The sequence below is a fragment of the Equus przewalskii genome, chromosome 25, assembly GCF_037783145.1.
Source record: "Equus przewalskii isolate Varuska chromosome 25, EquPr2, whole genome shotgun sequence".
NCBI lineage: Eukaryota > Metazoa > Chordata > Mammalia > Perissodactyla > Equidae > Equus > Equus przewalskii.
In genome coordinates, this window is record NC_091855.1 from 11273438 (window position 1) to 11289274 (window position 15837).

A 15837-nucleotide genomic window follows, 5' to 3' on the forward strand; every position below is an offset into this window, starting at 1 on the left:
AAATGCTCTTGGCAGCCCACCTCACTGGGACCCTCGGTGGCGCTCTGCCTGCCTCTGTTGGGGAAACAGGAGAGAAGATGCAACCTGAGGTGAATTCCTAGTCCAAGAAGGAACTTCCCTTGGAAGGAAATGGGCTTCCCTGGGCAACACAGGAAAGAGAGTGAGGCTTCCTGAACAAATCCAGGCAAATAAAGGTCCAGACTCATAAAAAATGGAGGATATTTCATCATGCTGGGCTGATCTCAAATTCATCGCTTAAAAAAAAAGAAAAAAGGAATAGTCTAGAAGTCCTAGCTTCTAGACTTTCCATTATCATCCTGGCTCAGCTACTTTCAGAACCATCATACAGAGATCTTCTCTCTCTTCCTCTTTGTGTGTGTGCATGCACATAGGTACACGCTCTGCAAGGTAGAGGAGTTGAAATTTGGGGACAACGTTAGCAAAAGAACCACAGAAACTAGTGGAGACAACAAAGGTTGCTTTAACCAGGGTCTTTGTAAATGAAATACCTAACTCCATCCCTTACCTCTGTCACTCAGCGGGACATTTTGGCATCCTCCCAGTTGAGGTCAGCTTGGACTGGGGCAGATTTCACAGAGCTGGGAGAAATCTGAGGGATGCCTATTGGATGTCTCTCCCACAAGAAACCTCCAAAAATCAGTCTCTCCTTTATGCTACACTGATTCTTTTATCAGGGAGGCAAGCGCCTGCCCCTGCTCCGTGCCACCCCCTGCCCAGCCACACTGAGCATGCTCCCTGTTTAAACAGCCAGCAAGGACACCACTGCGGGATCTGCCATAGCAACAGCTGAATAACCAGAGAGATGCACCCATAAGCAGCTCACTGCCGCGGCTCAACACAGTAGGACCGTGGGGCTCCCCATTAGCAAAACCCCACACCTCTTCCCAACTCACACCTGTTTTTCCAACTCTGAGAGACTGTAAGAGATGTGCTCACCTGGCAAAGGATTTCCATCTTATCTCAGGATTAGGAGAAACAGCCCCCATCCCCATCATCTCAGTAATGTCCTCCATTCACATCCTTTTTCTTTTCTATCTCTGATAAATAGAGAAAGAGGAAAAGAGACTCTGAAATGACAAAGAAAGAGGGGAGAGAGCAAGTTGCCAGAGACACATGTGTATTGGGGTTGGAGACCAAAGGAAACAATCCTGATGGTAACTGGTGTTAATACAGAATGACCCACACTAGCCTTTCAGATTGTCCTGGTGTCCGGGCTACCACCTTCAGGACTGTATTAGTCTGCTTGGGCTGCCATAACAAAGTGCCACACACTGGGTGACTTAAAACAGTGGAATTTTTCTCACAGTTCTGGAGGCCAGAAGTCTGAGATCTAATGTGGGCAGAGTTGGCTCCTCTGAGGCCTCTCTCTTTGTACCTAGCCATCTTCATGTTCGCGTGTTTTTCACGTTCACATGTTCTGTATGTCTGTGTCCTAATCTCCTCTTCTTATAAGGACATCAGTCACATTGCATTAGAGCCCACCCTGATAACCTCATTTTACCCTAATTACCTCTTTAAAGGCCTTATCTCCAAAAATACAATCATAATCTGAGGTATTAGGGGTTAGGACTTCAAGAAATGAATTTGGGGACAGGAGGACACAACTCAGCCCATGACAAGGAACAAATCCAGGAGACTCATCAGATATTTCCCGTGCACAGATAGCTTTTAGGAACAATCTCACTCTCTCAGACCAGGAAGTGAAAGCTATGATATCTTCTTGGTTCCTAACAGGTGGTCCAGACTGTTGATGTGGAGGATTTTGTAATGGGAAAGTCTCATAGGAGAGATTCTTCCCTTTATGAGACTAGACTTGAGAGACATAACTAGTAATCACCAGCCAAGCAATATGTGTCATATTAAACTTTTATTGTCAAAATTATGTTTGGGGGGACAAGATACAACCTGCAGTTAGGAATCTATGCAGGAACGCGTCATTGTAATGTATTAATTAAGGTAATGTTAGATACTGAAACAGATAAACCCCTAGATCTCAGGAGTTCCAATACAAAGATTTATTTCCCTCTCATGTAAAGTCTAATGCACACCAAGGAGGTGGGAGTAGGGGTGACTCTGTCCACAAAGTCATTTAGGCACCCAGGGTGGCAGAGGCTCTGCTATCTTCAACAAGGACTCCCACTGTGGGACTCAATTTAAAAGCAACATGTTGCTCTTTTTTTTTGCTGGGAAAGATTCTCCCTGAGCTAACATTTGTTGCCAATCTTCCTCTCTTTTTTTTTCCACCCTCCCCAAAGCCCCAGTACGTAGTTGTGTATTCTATTTGTAAGTTCTTTTATGTGAGCCGCCACCACAGCATGGCTACTGACAGATGAGTGGTGTGGTTCCGTGTCTGGGACCCAAACTCAGGCTGCCGAAGTGGAGCGTGCTGAACTTTAACCACTAGGCCGTCAGGGCTGGATCAAGATGTTGCTCTTTATAAGATCTGCCTTGCAGGAAGGATGGAGGAGAGTGCCCACCAACCAAGGACTGGGAAACACCACACCCCATGTCCCTCATGCTTCAAGATTACAGGCTTTCTTTTCTCACCTAAGTATACACCTAAGTCCCCCTCTCAGACTCTCTTGTAGACAGCCGGCGAGGAGGGCTCCAGGACACTCCAAGGGAACATGAAACTTTGGGACAATCAACAGGGAAGGGGAGAGTTGACCCTGTACTCATAAGTTAGCAAACTTTAAAATGGCTGTTTGAAGGGAGGGGTAAAAATACACGTTTGAAAGAGGTCACACTATTTGTCCAGAAAACAATTTTGAATCTGTAAAGGGATTATGCCATTTGTCCAATGGAATAAAACACTGAAGATCTCTTTGTTAATTGAGATTTTGAGCTTTCAGAACACGTGGCATGAAGTTCTTTTGAATATGGAGGGCGGCCCTAGGCATTGATGCCCTGCTGGCAGAGAATGGGAAAGAGTGGACGTGGAGGATCCAGTGGAAGGGCCAGGCCTGACATGGTGAACGTCACTTTTGCCCACATCCCATTGGCCAGAACTCAGTCACAAGGCCCTGCCTAAATGCAAAGGGGGGCTGCTGGCCTGTGACTGCCCGGCTGCAACTCCCTACTATGGAGAGGGGAGCTAGTGGACAGCCAGCATTTTAACCACATAAAATGAAAGTTCATGGTGGCTTCCAACCCCATCTGTGTATTAGCATCACATATGGAGCTTTAAAAAATGCATGTGACTGGGCCCCGGCCCCAGAGATTCTGATTCAAGGCCTGGAGTGGTGCTAGGAAAGCCTGTATTTTAAAGGCATAGCTTGGGTTGAGAGTCACCAGGATGCTCTGGAGTGTACACTTCTGGCATTGCCTCTCCAAAGTATTTAAAATCATTTCTCAGATTTCTCAGTATGAGCAATGCTCTTTAACTGGCTTCAATTTTGTATCTGCTGGTAAAATAGTTTTCACCATGATTAACTCCAAACAGGACCAAGAATCAATACTTTTGTACAGGCTTTCTGTAGTAGAGTATATGTATGATTAATAATATATAATGTGATTAATTTTATATCAATATATGACACAATAAAATGATTCAGGCATGTGTAATCGATGATTCATTGATTTCTGAGAAGCTCACACTTGTTCTCTGTGCCATAAAATCATTGTATGCAGAAAACTATTCTTTTATGAGTGATTGGAAACTTTTTACATTTTCTTTTGTGTGCTACAACAAATAAGAATAAAAAATAGAATTTCACAATTTCCAAATTCTACTGCAATCATTTAAAAATTATTATCAGGGAATACTTATGTTATTGAAGTATTATTGACACAAATGTTACATATTGAAAGGCTACCCTCATTAAATAGATTAGAATAAATTACTCCTTCCCTATTCTCCCACTGCATGTTGTATATATATTCTCTTATTTTGTTTACATTTATGTCTATATTATTTTATTATATATTTATTTACTTTCTATATTTATTTCATATTTATATAGTTTATTCTTATAGTAGCTAGTGAGCTCCTGAAGTGTGAGGCTAGTATTCCATTCACTGTCATTCTCTTTTACAGTATGTCACACAAACAAGTACTCAAATGTTTATTACAATGATTGGAAATCATTTAAATCACTTAATGTACTCAGTGCCTATTATGTGCCAGAGAATCAGCAAGGAACAATACAAAAGTCCCCACCCTGAGAGCTTACACTCCAGGGGTGGGAAAAGATAGTAGACAAAATAAACATAACATATAAGGTCTGTCAGCTGGTGATCAGAGTAGGGGAGAGTGGACAGAGCATTACTGTGGGTGGGGGCATTGTGATTTCGTATGGGAGGTCAGGAAAGTCCTCCAGGGAAAGGAACTCGAGTAAAGACCACGAGAAGTGAGAGGACAAGCGGGGTCGGTGCCTGGGGGAGAGCACTGCAGGACTGGCAGAGCGAGCAGAAACACTCCGAGGCTAGCGAGTATCTGAGCGTACAGCACAGCAGGGAGGCCAGCCTGGGTGGACAGAGTGACAAGCAGGAGAGTACAGGAGAAGAGGCCAGGTCATTGAGGCCTTCTAGGCCGTGGTAGGACCTTGATTTTGACTCTGAATGAGATGAAAAAAGGGCTTTGAGTGAAGGGGTGACTTTGCTTACAGTGAAAAAAGTTCAGTCTGGGGCCAACCGAGTGGCATAGTGGTTGGGTTTGCCCACTCTGCTTCAGCAGCCCGGGGTTTGTGGGTTCGGATCCTGGGTGCTGACCTACACACCGTTCATCAAGCCACGCTGTGGTGGCATCTCACGTAAAAAATAGAAGAAGATTGGCACAAATGTTAGCTCACGGACAATCTTTCTCACCAAAAAAAAAAAAAAAAAATTTAAATTAAAAAAAAAGGCAAAGTTTCAGTCTAGCTTTTGAGTTTATATTAGGCTACAGCAGGCTAAGATGGAAACAGGAAGGACAGTTAAGAGATAACTGTAAAAATCCAAGTAGCAGATGATGGTGCCCTGGACCAGGATGCTAGCAGTGGAACTGGTAAGCAGTAATCAGATTCTGGATGTATTTTCAATAAGATTTACGGGGAGTGAGAGAAATAGGCATCAAGGATGGCTCCAAGGTATTTGGAGTAAGGGGAAGGATGGAGTTACCACAACTGAGAAGGGGAAGACCAAGTGCACAGGTTTGGAAGAGAAAGAAGCAGCTCTCTTGTAGACATACTAAGCTTGAGATGCCTATTAGATACCCAAGTGGAAATGCAAATAGGATATAGATATGAACTCTGGAGTTCAGGAGAGAGATCCAGGATGGAGCTACAAATGAGGGAGTTATCAATCTACAGGTGGTATTTCAAATACAGACTGCTTGAGCTCACAGGCAAGAGGGTGTAGACAGAGAACCCTGAGATGCTGTAAAGTTAAGGGGTGAAGGAGACGAAGAAACAGCAGAGGCCAGGGTTGGACACGACAAGAGGAAGGTATTTCAAGGAGAAGCGAAAGATCAACTGTGTTGAAGGTTGCGAGGAAGCCACGTAGGAAGATGAGAGGGACTCAGAAGTGGCCCTTGGATTTAGCAATGTGGAGTTCAGGAGGCAGTTGGAGGAGAGGAATTGGAGACAGGAATTGGTAGGGAGGAAATGAGTAATGGGGAGGTAGCTGGGGAAGAAGTGGAATCAAGAGGGTTCAAAATATCTTTTTTCTCCGAGAATGTTTGAGGGTGATGGGCATGATGAAGTACAGGGACAATTTGATGTTTTAGGAGAAGCAAGGGAGGATTGTTGGAGTGACGTCCTCCAGTGGGGTGTGAGGGGACGGGGAGGGGCTAGCCTAGGTAACAGCTGGGGAGTCATTCCTTTCAGGGGGGCAAGAGGGACAGAGATGGCAGAGTAGGAGGCCACAGATGCTGGGAGAGGAGTAAATGTGGGGGAGGAAATTAATTACCTAGCAGGATAACAGATGAGTTCTTTCCATTTTCCAAACTTTCCAAGATATGTATTATTACATAGTTTCATAAGATATTAAAAGAAACAATTCATGCGGACATATGGGCTTGTGTGAGTCATGCAGGGAGCAGTTTTAAAGCTTCCTCTGTAAGCCTACCCTAGGGTCAGAAACGCCCTCTAGTGGTTTATTCAGGTCATTAATTTTTTTTCTTGTTTTCTTGCCTTTGTACAAAATAGCACTATGCACATTTTATATTATTTTTTAAGAAACAATTACAAGTCACAGTTTAATTTACAAAAATATCAGACACGTGAGTAAAATAAACCCAAACCATCTGCAGTCCAAGCTGGAGTCGCTATTAATGATCATTACTAAGACTTTCCTCTGTAAGTACATCATGCTCTGCCATAGAGCCAATATTTATGTTCATTCTGCTTCTTGAACGAGTGGTTTTATTAAACCCAGAAGAAGGACAACCAGTGGGCCACTGCCAATCCAAGGCTGAACAACATTCCTGATGCTACACAGAGTACAAACGCCTCATGGTTTTCATTCCTTGTTTCACTTGAGTTTTGATTGTTGCTGGGTTCCCTGGGCCTGGGACATCTCCTCACCCTGGGTTAGTTAACTCATTTCCTCACGTCAGTCTTTCCCGATCTTCCAGACTACCTTCAGCGTCCCCTGTTATGCAGTCTCACAGTGCCCTGTGCTGCTTTTCTCCCTCAGCCATTTCCTCCAACTGTAATGAAATGGTCAATTCTGTAATGACTGTTTCTTGTGGTAAGTCATGAGGCCGGTAAGGGCTGAGACTGTGTCTGGCTTGTTCACCACTGTCTCCTCGGCATTCAGCTTGGCGCCCAGCACAGGAACAGACTCTCTCCTGCAGGAGACTCTTGCCACGCCCCTATTCACATCTTTCAGATCCCACTGCAGAGGAGATTGCATTTCGGAAATGGATTTCTAGTTCTTGAATACAATTTGCAATTGCTTCAGGCACAGATGTAACAATTTGTTACAAAACTGTTCTGGCTACTCTTTCAGTAGCTCAACTTAAATTTCCAGCCAGCAAAGCAACTCTTTACTAAGAAGGCTCAATCCTTAGATGCCATCCAGACTTTATCAGATCACTTTTTCCCAAAACAGAACTAAGGGAAAGACAATAAGATGCCAACAGAGGGAGCTGGCCGAGGGCGCAGCAGTTAAGTTTGCACTTTCCGCTTCAACAGCCCAGGGGTCACCGGTTCAGATCCGGGGGCAGACCTATGCACCGCTTGTCAAGCCATGCTGTAGCAGGCATCCCGTATATAAAGTAGAGGAAGATGGGCATGGATGTTAGCTCAGGGCCAGTCTTCCTCAAAAAAAAAAAAAAAAAAAAAAGACACCAATACAGAGGGAAGTACAATGACACCATTTCATGTTGCGCAGCCATATCCCTGATCCTAACCCATATATGTCCCACTAATTCCCAGATTTGGAAACATTTCACCACCTCAAGGGCTTCACTCACAACAGTACCATTGAAATGGGCATGGTGATAGTGTTTATCCACCTAAGCCGTTTAGGCTGTCCCAGCCTCATCCAGAGAATCTTTCTCAGTGCTTCTCTTTGATGACAGAGACTGAGAAAAGTGGATGGCTGGATGTGAAATATCATACCATGGCTCCCTGGGTCCTCAGCATAGGACTTGGAATTGAACAGGAACAGAGTAAAGTGCTCTGAGCAGGGAGTTGAGCTTGTGTCCAAGTCTATCTAGAAAGTCTCTTATCACCTCATCTTCTCCCCCCTCCCTAACCCCCCTAAATAGTTTAATGTCTTGGTACTACAATCTCGGCGTAGCCCTTTTGATGTGGGCCCTGAAAGAGATTCACTTCTATTGTTTGTTCAAAGGTGGCAGGGTTTTCCTAAAATCAAACTTTAACATTTTTATGGAGGCATATGTGATTATTAACTCCACTCAAAAAGAACTTCGTTTATTCTGAACTCCTTCAGAATAAATAACATAACGAATACAAACATACATATGTATATTTGTGGCGGGTTCTCTCAAACTTGGAGTTCCTTCCTTTAGTGGAGCTCTTCCCAGCATTGTTCACGTGCATGGCTCCTTGTCATCCTTCAGGTCTCAGCTTACATGTCACTTACTCAGGTTTGGCCTGACTACCCAATCTTATTAGTCCCCTCCTGCTTTAGTCTCTCTCATAGACCCTGCTATTTTCCATCATACCATTTATCACTGCTTCATATATTTATTGTGTTCATTCATTTAATTCCAACTACTCCCCTAGACTGTAAGGTTCCCAAGGGCAGGGACCTTGTTTGTTCACTTCTGTATCCCTAGGGCCTAGCACAGTGCCTGACATGTAGTCGGTGCTCTATAAAAAGTGCTGATAAACGAATGAACATTTCCTTGGTTGTTTCACTTATACTTATTTGTTCCTTCTACTGCGTTTGAGTTCCTGCTACTGCACTGTAACCCTGAAGGGAACAGGAGAAAAGCACAACATCCCTCCCCTCCATCACTGAGTAGTGAGGCGGCAATTCCTTTGTTGAGAAGCTGCTGGCTTCTCCAGGGAGGCTGTCTCATACCCAAAGGTACATAATAGTTCTACTCGAAGTAGCACGACTGAGGCAACCAGGAGAGCTGTCAGAAATGCTTTTCAAGTTACATGCATTGGGTTCTTGGGCGCCCGAAACTGAGAACTACTGCCATTACAATTAAGCGAGTATTAGCAGAATGTTGAAAAGAAGTGTGTGTGTTTAACTTGCATAACGAGCCACGGGATCCTACATCATCTCTCTGAAATGAAATTCAGATGTACACATCCTTCCTTCCTCGCGCGCCAGGAAGCGGAGCCTCTTGCAGCAGTTCCTCTGCCCAAAGAGGGCGGCAGTATCCCAGTAACTCACTCCCTGAAGATGTGGAGGTGGGAGGAGAGATTCGCGTTCAAAACCTTTTTGACTCTACCCACTCTCCGTAGCGCCTTAGCCCGCTCCAGTTTCAATGCGCGTTGTTGTTTGGCGAAGCTGAGTCCTATACACCGCCCGCTGCTCTCCTGATCATGGCTTCTCCGAGTTCCTTCACCTACTGTTGCCCTCCATCTTCCTCCCCTGTCTGGTCAGAGCCACTGTACAGTCTGAGGCCCGAGCACGCGCGGGAGCGGTTGCAGGACGACTCGGTGGAAACAGTCACGTCCATAGAACAGGTGAGGTGGCAGGACCGGGCGAGGCGTCCACGCGGGGGCTTCTGGGAGTGGGAGTCCCGCTCTTAGGGCTGCCCGGTTGTGAAACTTACCGGAGAACTACTACTCCCACCGTGCATCGCGGTGCCTCGCCTCTGAGAAGCTCTGGGCACCCAGGCTCGAACTGGAGAGTGGAGCGTTTATGGGGCAAGGTTGGGGAGGGGTCATTGTCAGATTTGGCTTGGAGGAGAGGACAGCCTCAGGGAGCGGAGAGAATCGTGTTCTGTGCCTGGAGGGCCGAAGCAGCCCGGGCGGTCAGACAGCCCGCTCCATTCTGCCAGGACATCCGGAGGTTCTCGTGTGGATAGTGACTTTCCCCACACTGCTGTAGTTTAGGGACATAGGGGTAAGAGAAGTGGCCAGACTGCGATCATGCCATTCCACGATCTGTTTAATTTCTGACCCACAGTGCCAGGTTTTGGGCCTGCCTCGTGGGTGGGCATTTTGGTAGTCATTCAATCATTTGAGCACCAGCAGTGTGTTGGACACAATGTTAAACGCTGGAAATACAAAGAAAGAAAACAGCGCCTGACCATGTGCGTGGCACAGCCTGGTTGGGGAAGACAGACAGGAAAACAATACAAGTTTGGAATGTGCTGTAATAAAAGTGTAAATTTGGATTGCTTGTCATTCATTCACCGAGGCCTTGAAGTAGGATCCAACCTGTCACTTTGAAGAGTGAGGAATGAGTAGTGAACTATAGTTTTGTTTTTCTTATTCCCCAGTTGGAATTCTTCCCAAGTCACTGTGGAAATCTTTGCCTATCTGTCACTGGAAGAAGTGGTCAGGATGATTCTTTTTAGCACTAACAAGTAAGCATCAGGCTGCTTGCTAAAATAAAATCTCTTAGTAATATCGGTCTCCAGGCTTAACCTTGGAGGGACCTGCTTTGACTTTCATACCTGAAGTTGGAAGCCTCCCTTTTGGTAAAATTAGTAATGATTATTATATTGTACATTTATGACTGTAAATTAATAACAGAAACGAGCTGGAATACACAGTTATACACATGGTAGCAGAGAGAATATTTTAACTGGAGATTTAAGCCTTGTGGGTTTTAGACTAGAACCTTATTGAATCTAGCTCCCCGGCTCAGTTAGCCCACCATTGTGTCCTTCTATAGAAGTCTTTTGCAAAAGATTGCAAAGAAATCTCCCATTAATGAAAAACCTACAGGATCTTTGCGGTATTCCTAAGTGGTGAATTGTTGGGTTGCTTCAGGTCAGGCCTTTTTTTTTTTTTTTATCAGTCCTAAGACTGTGGAGTCACCTTTTATGTAGTTAACTGAATTGATCCCGCAGATAATGTTATGGATAGATGCTAGTGGAAAAAAGGGAATCAGATATTGGTCTGTTAATTTACAGACCAAAACAGAGACTTCCCTGGTTAGAAGGACAAGTCAAAAACAGGAGCATTATCAGGAGCTTTGCTGATCTACTCTTTCTCTTTTTCCTGTACTGCTTTTTTCAGTAGAGTGACCCTGTTTAGTTTCTACCAAGAAAACAGCAGCACTTGTATTCCAAGTGCGTAGGCATAACGAGTGATGCAGAAAGGGGTGCAACAAGGTACAGATCTCTGAAAGGGTTCGCCAAGGTCTGGCCAGGTGTGGAAACTAGGCTCTGATATGGGATGTTGGGATGTTGGTATTATAGGATGTCTTTCGAATCTAGGCCCAACTGTGTAGTAGATGGCAGAGCATCTTATATTTCTTTTCCATGTCGTTACTCCAGCTCTCATTTTAAAAATCTAGGACAAACAGTTCCAGATAGTAGGAAGATAATGTAGTGTCTCATTCTCGTGGCTGCCTCAGTGTCTTAATAATCATCATAGTGTCCATTTATTGGGTCCCAGTGCTGTGCTAAGTGCTCTCCGTACATTATCATTCAATCCTGACACATTTTACAGATGAGAAGACTGAGGCTTAGAGAAGTGCTATGTTGGTAGATTAATGATGATATATTCCTAAGAAATACCAGCCTTGCTAGGATGAGTCATTTGCAGAAAACACTACTATTATTCTTTTGGTTCTGACTGAAGCGTCCATTTATTTGTAGGGTTTACTGACAGCTCAATTTTGTGCCGTTGCCAATAAAAACAAATGCTGGTCACCTGCTTCCTATCTGATTATTGGAAGACTATTTGTTAAACAATAATTTGATAATAGGAGTTAAATCTATGAACAGTGGCAAGAGCCCTTAGCTATGGGTCCTTCTGTTCTGTCCATTCATTTTTGTTCATTTAACAATTACTTGAGGGGCTGGCCCCATGGCCGAGAGGTTAAGTTGTCGCACTCCGCTGTAGCGGCCCACTGTTTCGCGGGTTCGAATCCTGGGCGCGGACGTGGCACTGCCCATCAAGCCATGCTGAGGCGGCATCCCACATGCCACAGCTAGAAGGACCCACAACTGAGAATATACAACTATGTACTGGGGGCTTTGGGGAGAAAAAGGAAAAAATAAAAATAAACAAACAAAACAAAAAACCAGTTACTTGAGTTCCTTCTATATGCCAGGCACTGTTCTTGCCACTGGACGTAAGGTGGGGCACGAAAGAGGCCAAATTGATGCCTTTATGAAACTTTTGTTCTAGGCCAGGGAGGCAATCAAAAAGGGAAAAAAACCCTATCTATTTATCTATCTATTGTCTATCTATTTAATGCTAGAGAGAAGTACTGTGGAGAATATTAAAGCAGGATTAGGGAATAGAGTGTGCCCGGAATGGGTGGGGTGGGAGCAGGGGAGGTTTTTATGTAAGATGGTAAGGGAAAACCTCTGATGATGTGATGTTTTAGCTGAGACCTGAAGTAAGAGAAGAAACAAGCCACTTGTGTACCCAGGGAAAAGCATCCTGGGCAGAGAAAGCAGCAAGTGCAAAGGACTCAAGGCAGGCATGTCCCTGGTGAGTGGGAGCCACTGGGAGAAGAGGGTTAGCAAAGAGGAGAGTAGGAGATGAGGCTGGCCGTAGAGGGGCTCATAGGCCATTGTAAGTACTTTTGTTGTAGGTACCTGATTGAGATGGGAGCCACTGGGCTGGAGAGCTTCCGTCTACCTCCCCAGATTCGCTCTACCCTTTTCCACCCTGCTCTGGAGATGTGCCCCTGGAGGTGGACCTGCAGTGGCAGGCTCCCTTGCCTTATGGCTTCTAGTTGTATTTGGCCATGGGGAGTACGGATAGCAGATGAGAGAGAGGCAGGGAGAAGAATGGGATTGGTGTATTCGTTCCCTTCCTGCAGGGTCATGTGGGCTGGAGTGTCTTTGAATTGAGGTCCCACCTCCTCTCAGGGGCCTCCTCCATGGGCTCTCTCTTTCCCTTTCCACTTCTCTTCCCACCTTCAGGTCTAGGAGGGGATGCCGTCTGTTGCCAGCCCCACAGTACTACACTCTGTGGTTTTGCTATACCTGCTCACACCTTTGTAACTAGTGCCTTTATAAACTCTCCTCAGATCACCCACTTTGAATGTGCCATCTGTCTCCTACCAGGAGTCACACTGATCCATAATGGCGGGGTTTTGACACAAGCTGACCAGCATTTCAACAGACTCCTTGAGGTCACTGTTGAGAGCAGATTGTGGGGAGGTGAGGAGCAGATTGAGGGGAGGCGAGGGTGGGTACAGGGAGGCTGTTGCAGGACTGCAGGTGACATACGACAGCGTCTGAGCTCAGGGCTATGGCAGTGGAGGTAATCAGGTGCTGGGCAGTTTTTGAAGGTCTCTACTTTGATAACCTGTTTTGCTGATGGATTTGATGCATGGAGAGACTTTTATGACTCTAGAAAGCAAGGCGCGATTGTACTGTTAGTGGTTGTCTTCTTTTGTTGTGCCATTTGCAGTCACCCCATTGCAGATGCTCTGTGATTCAGGCCAGCAGTTAGTACTGGTACAGTCTCCGAGGTAGCAGCCTTGCTAAAAACAGTTGTTTACGGAAGATACTACTTCTCTTTTTCCTTCAGTTTGCTCTTGAACAGAGGCGAAAGCATCCTCCACTTGAAATGGCACGATATCGTTAGACAGCATTCAGTCAAGTGACAGTCAACTCTGAGTGGAGTATAGAACAATTATCGGTCTTAGTCCCTGACCTCAAAATTCTTCTGTCTTAGAGGAAAAAAAAATATGCCTGAAGCAATTAGAGAATAATTTACAAGAGCATGTAATTAATGCTCACTTATGACTGCATTGCGTATGCGGTCGTAATTGCACAGGGAGTGGAGGCTGGTCTGTGGGCTGAGGCAGTCAGGACAACTTCACGTGGGCGTGGGGCTGGGCTCTAAAGGATGGAGCTGGGGGGCAGCCGTTCCAGTGGGAGGAGCTGTTTTGAGGGAAGACTCCAGCTTACTGGGAATGGAGGGTGCAGGTTGGTTGTGGTAGGAAAGTAGGTCAGCTGGATGGGCAGGGCCAATGGGGGGGGTGGGGCAGGGGTAGGAAGGGTGGAGAGCCTGGCTAAGGAGCTGGTTTCAAGTGATGGGCGTTGCCCCACTGCAGATCCTGAAGGAGGGAGTGTCAGAGGTCCAGGAATGAATCCTGAACTCCTGCTGTTGACTTGTTTCAAGGTATATTCTCCAAAAGGTTATTAAGTAGAGGTGGAACAAGTCGCTAAATATGATCAAACTTAATCGTTTCTTATGCTTCTGATAGAAGGGACCAGAGCTTTGCTTGGTTAAGTGGTCAGTAGGCTAGCTATGTGAATCAGTTTTATTTTCTTGGAATTCAGCATATACCATGTTGCCCAACTATAAGGCAATTCTAAATATCAAAAATTTCCCATTTTCCCTATTAAAGTCAAAAATAATGTTTTTTGGTCAACTTCAAAATACACGTACTTTTAGGTATGGAGGTGAGCAAATCAAATGCCTACTTAGAAAATTTACATTGTAAATTTAGGTACATATTCCTATGTAAAATCACATACTTTATAAAATCACACTAATTTGGAAATATTCTTTTTCCTCCGTGTTAGTGAAACATTTTTCTTCAAACTCTTTATGTGTATCGTTGACTTTAGTATTTTTATCATTGGTGGAGCCACATTTTGGATCAGCCAATACATTTTTTCCAGACTACACTTTCAGTTTTTTGAATGTGGGTAAGAATATTTCATCCCAAGTTAAAAGTAGCCACTTGCATAACATTAGCATTCTTTCACAATGTGTCCAGTTGGTATATATCTGTGATTGAGACAACTTAACCACTTCATTACTTTTTAAAGTGATCTTTAAAAGGGTTTACAGTGGAACTTACATGTGGAAGTGTGAGTTCATACCCCAGGAATAATTGCTAAGCCTGTGTTTAATTTGTCTTCTTTCCTGATACCATCAGTTGACCTCTATAAACAGCCCAAACCAGACCTGGATTGAGGTAGTTTTAGGCTGATGTGTCAAACCCCACTGGTACTTTGTATTCAAAATAAAGAATTGGAAGAACTCCCCACAGCAAGAGTTACTTTGTAAAAGTGAGTTGTTTTTTCTGAGGGATAATTTTTTTAGGAAAATCTTTGCGTTATGTTTGATCTATTAATGATTCTTTTACTGTAGCTTCAGCATTAGCATGAGTGTCAGGCAGCGAAACTGCTTTCTGGAGCGGTCCTCCTCTGGGAGCGAGGGGGCGGGAGAAGGAAAGTGATAGTCCGTGATAGGAAAGTTGCTGCATCGTCAGATTGGCTGCAGATAGAAGCTGTGAAAGAGAAAGTACCAAATGCATTAGTTGGTTTTTACCACTCATCTGTGAATGGAAATTATTCTGTGCTTCTGCTGATTGGATTTCCAGAAAAATTCCACGAGCTGTCTTTTAAACAGAGCTGTTGAGAATGCAGGCAGATCGTTAGATCTGCGTTTGTTTATTGCCATAGCACCTAACTCTTGGGGACTGGGTGCTGTCACTTTGTCTGTGGCCCTGGATTCCATCACTGAAAAACACAACTAATGTACATATTAGTTTATATCATGTATACAGACCATATACGTGCACATACTAGTATATATTTATTTTTAGTTTATATTATATATTTTAAAGATACAGGTGCATATATATATATGAATATAAATTAATATAAATATATAGTAGGGGAGGAAAAAAAATCTTTTCCTCTACCCATCTAGGGTTCTCCAGCTGGGGCCCTATAAATTAGATTGGCCAAAGACAGATTAACAAGAGAAAAAGAAATTTATTAACATGTGTGTTGCGTATGTACACATGGGAGCACTCATCAATGAGTAACCCAAAGGGGTGGTTACAACTTGGGTTTATGTACCATCTTAGGCTAAAACAAAGGAAAAAGGTTTTTGGCTTCTGGGTGGAAAGACAAGTTATGGGAAGGGACCAGGAAAAGCATGGTGAACAAGAGTGGTTTCGTCAGGTTTGTTATGCATATTTAAGTCGGGGCCTTCTCCATTGCTAAGAGTTGTTAGGAGTCTTCCATTTCCTTATACAGAGAGGGAGATACCTTTACAAAAGGAAATTTCTTTTACAAGAGGCAAATTTATGCCCTGTATTTAGAGCTTTTCCTGTATCTCCTGGTCGTCAGTGGCCTTCAGCTCAAAAGAATCCTTATGTTAAAGAGGCGTATTTTGGCATGGCATATTCTAGTATCCTCACTACGTATAATCTGACTTCAGCAAACTTAAAACATTCTCTGCATAGAAACACTAGGCCGTGCCCTGTCAGAAGCAGGGGTAAACTTCCAGCAAGCTGGTAGAC

General features: G+C 44.3%; 1 protein-coding gene across 2 annotated transcripts in view; it reads left to right on the forward strand.

The window, feature by feature from the left end:
* The first annotated feature begins 6163 nt into the window (after positions 1–6163).
* Positions 6164–15837, forward strand: part of FNTB (farnesyltransferase, CAAX box, subunit beta) — a 68202-nt gene continuing 58528 nt past the window's right edge. For both annotated transcript variants that reach the window (XR_544714.2, XM_008518966.2), the window contains exon 1: positions 6164–9113. Coding sequence is in view for 1 of the 2 variants with exons in the window: in XM_008518966.2 (XP_008517188.2) it covers positions 8970–9113 (144 nt within the window). In the remaining variant the exon portion in view is untranslated. The remainder of the gene's footprint in view (positions 9114–15837) is intronic.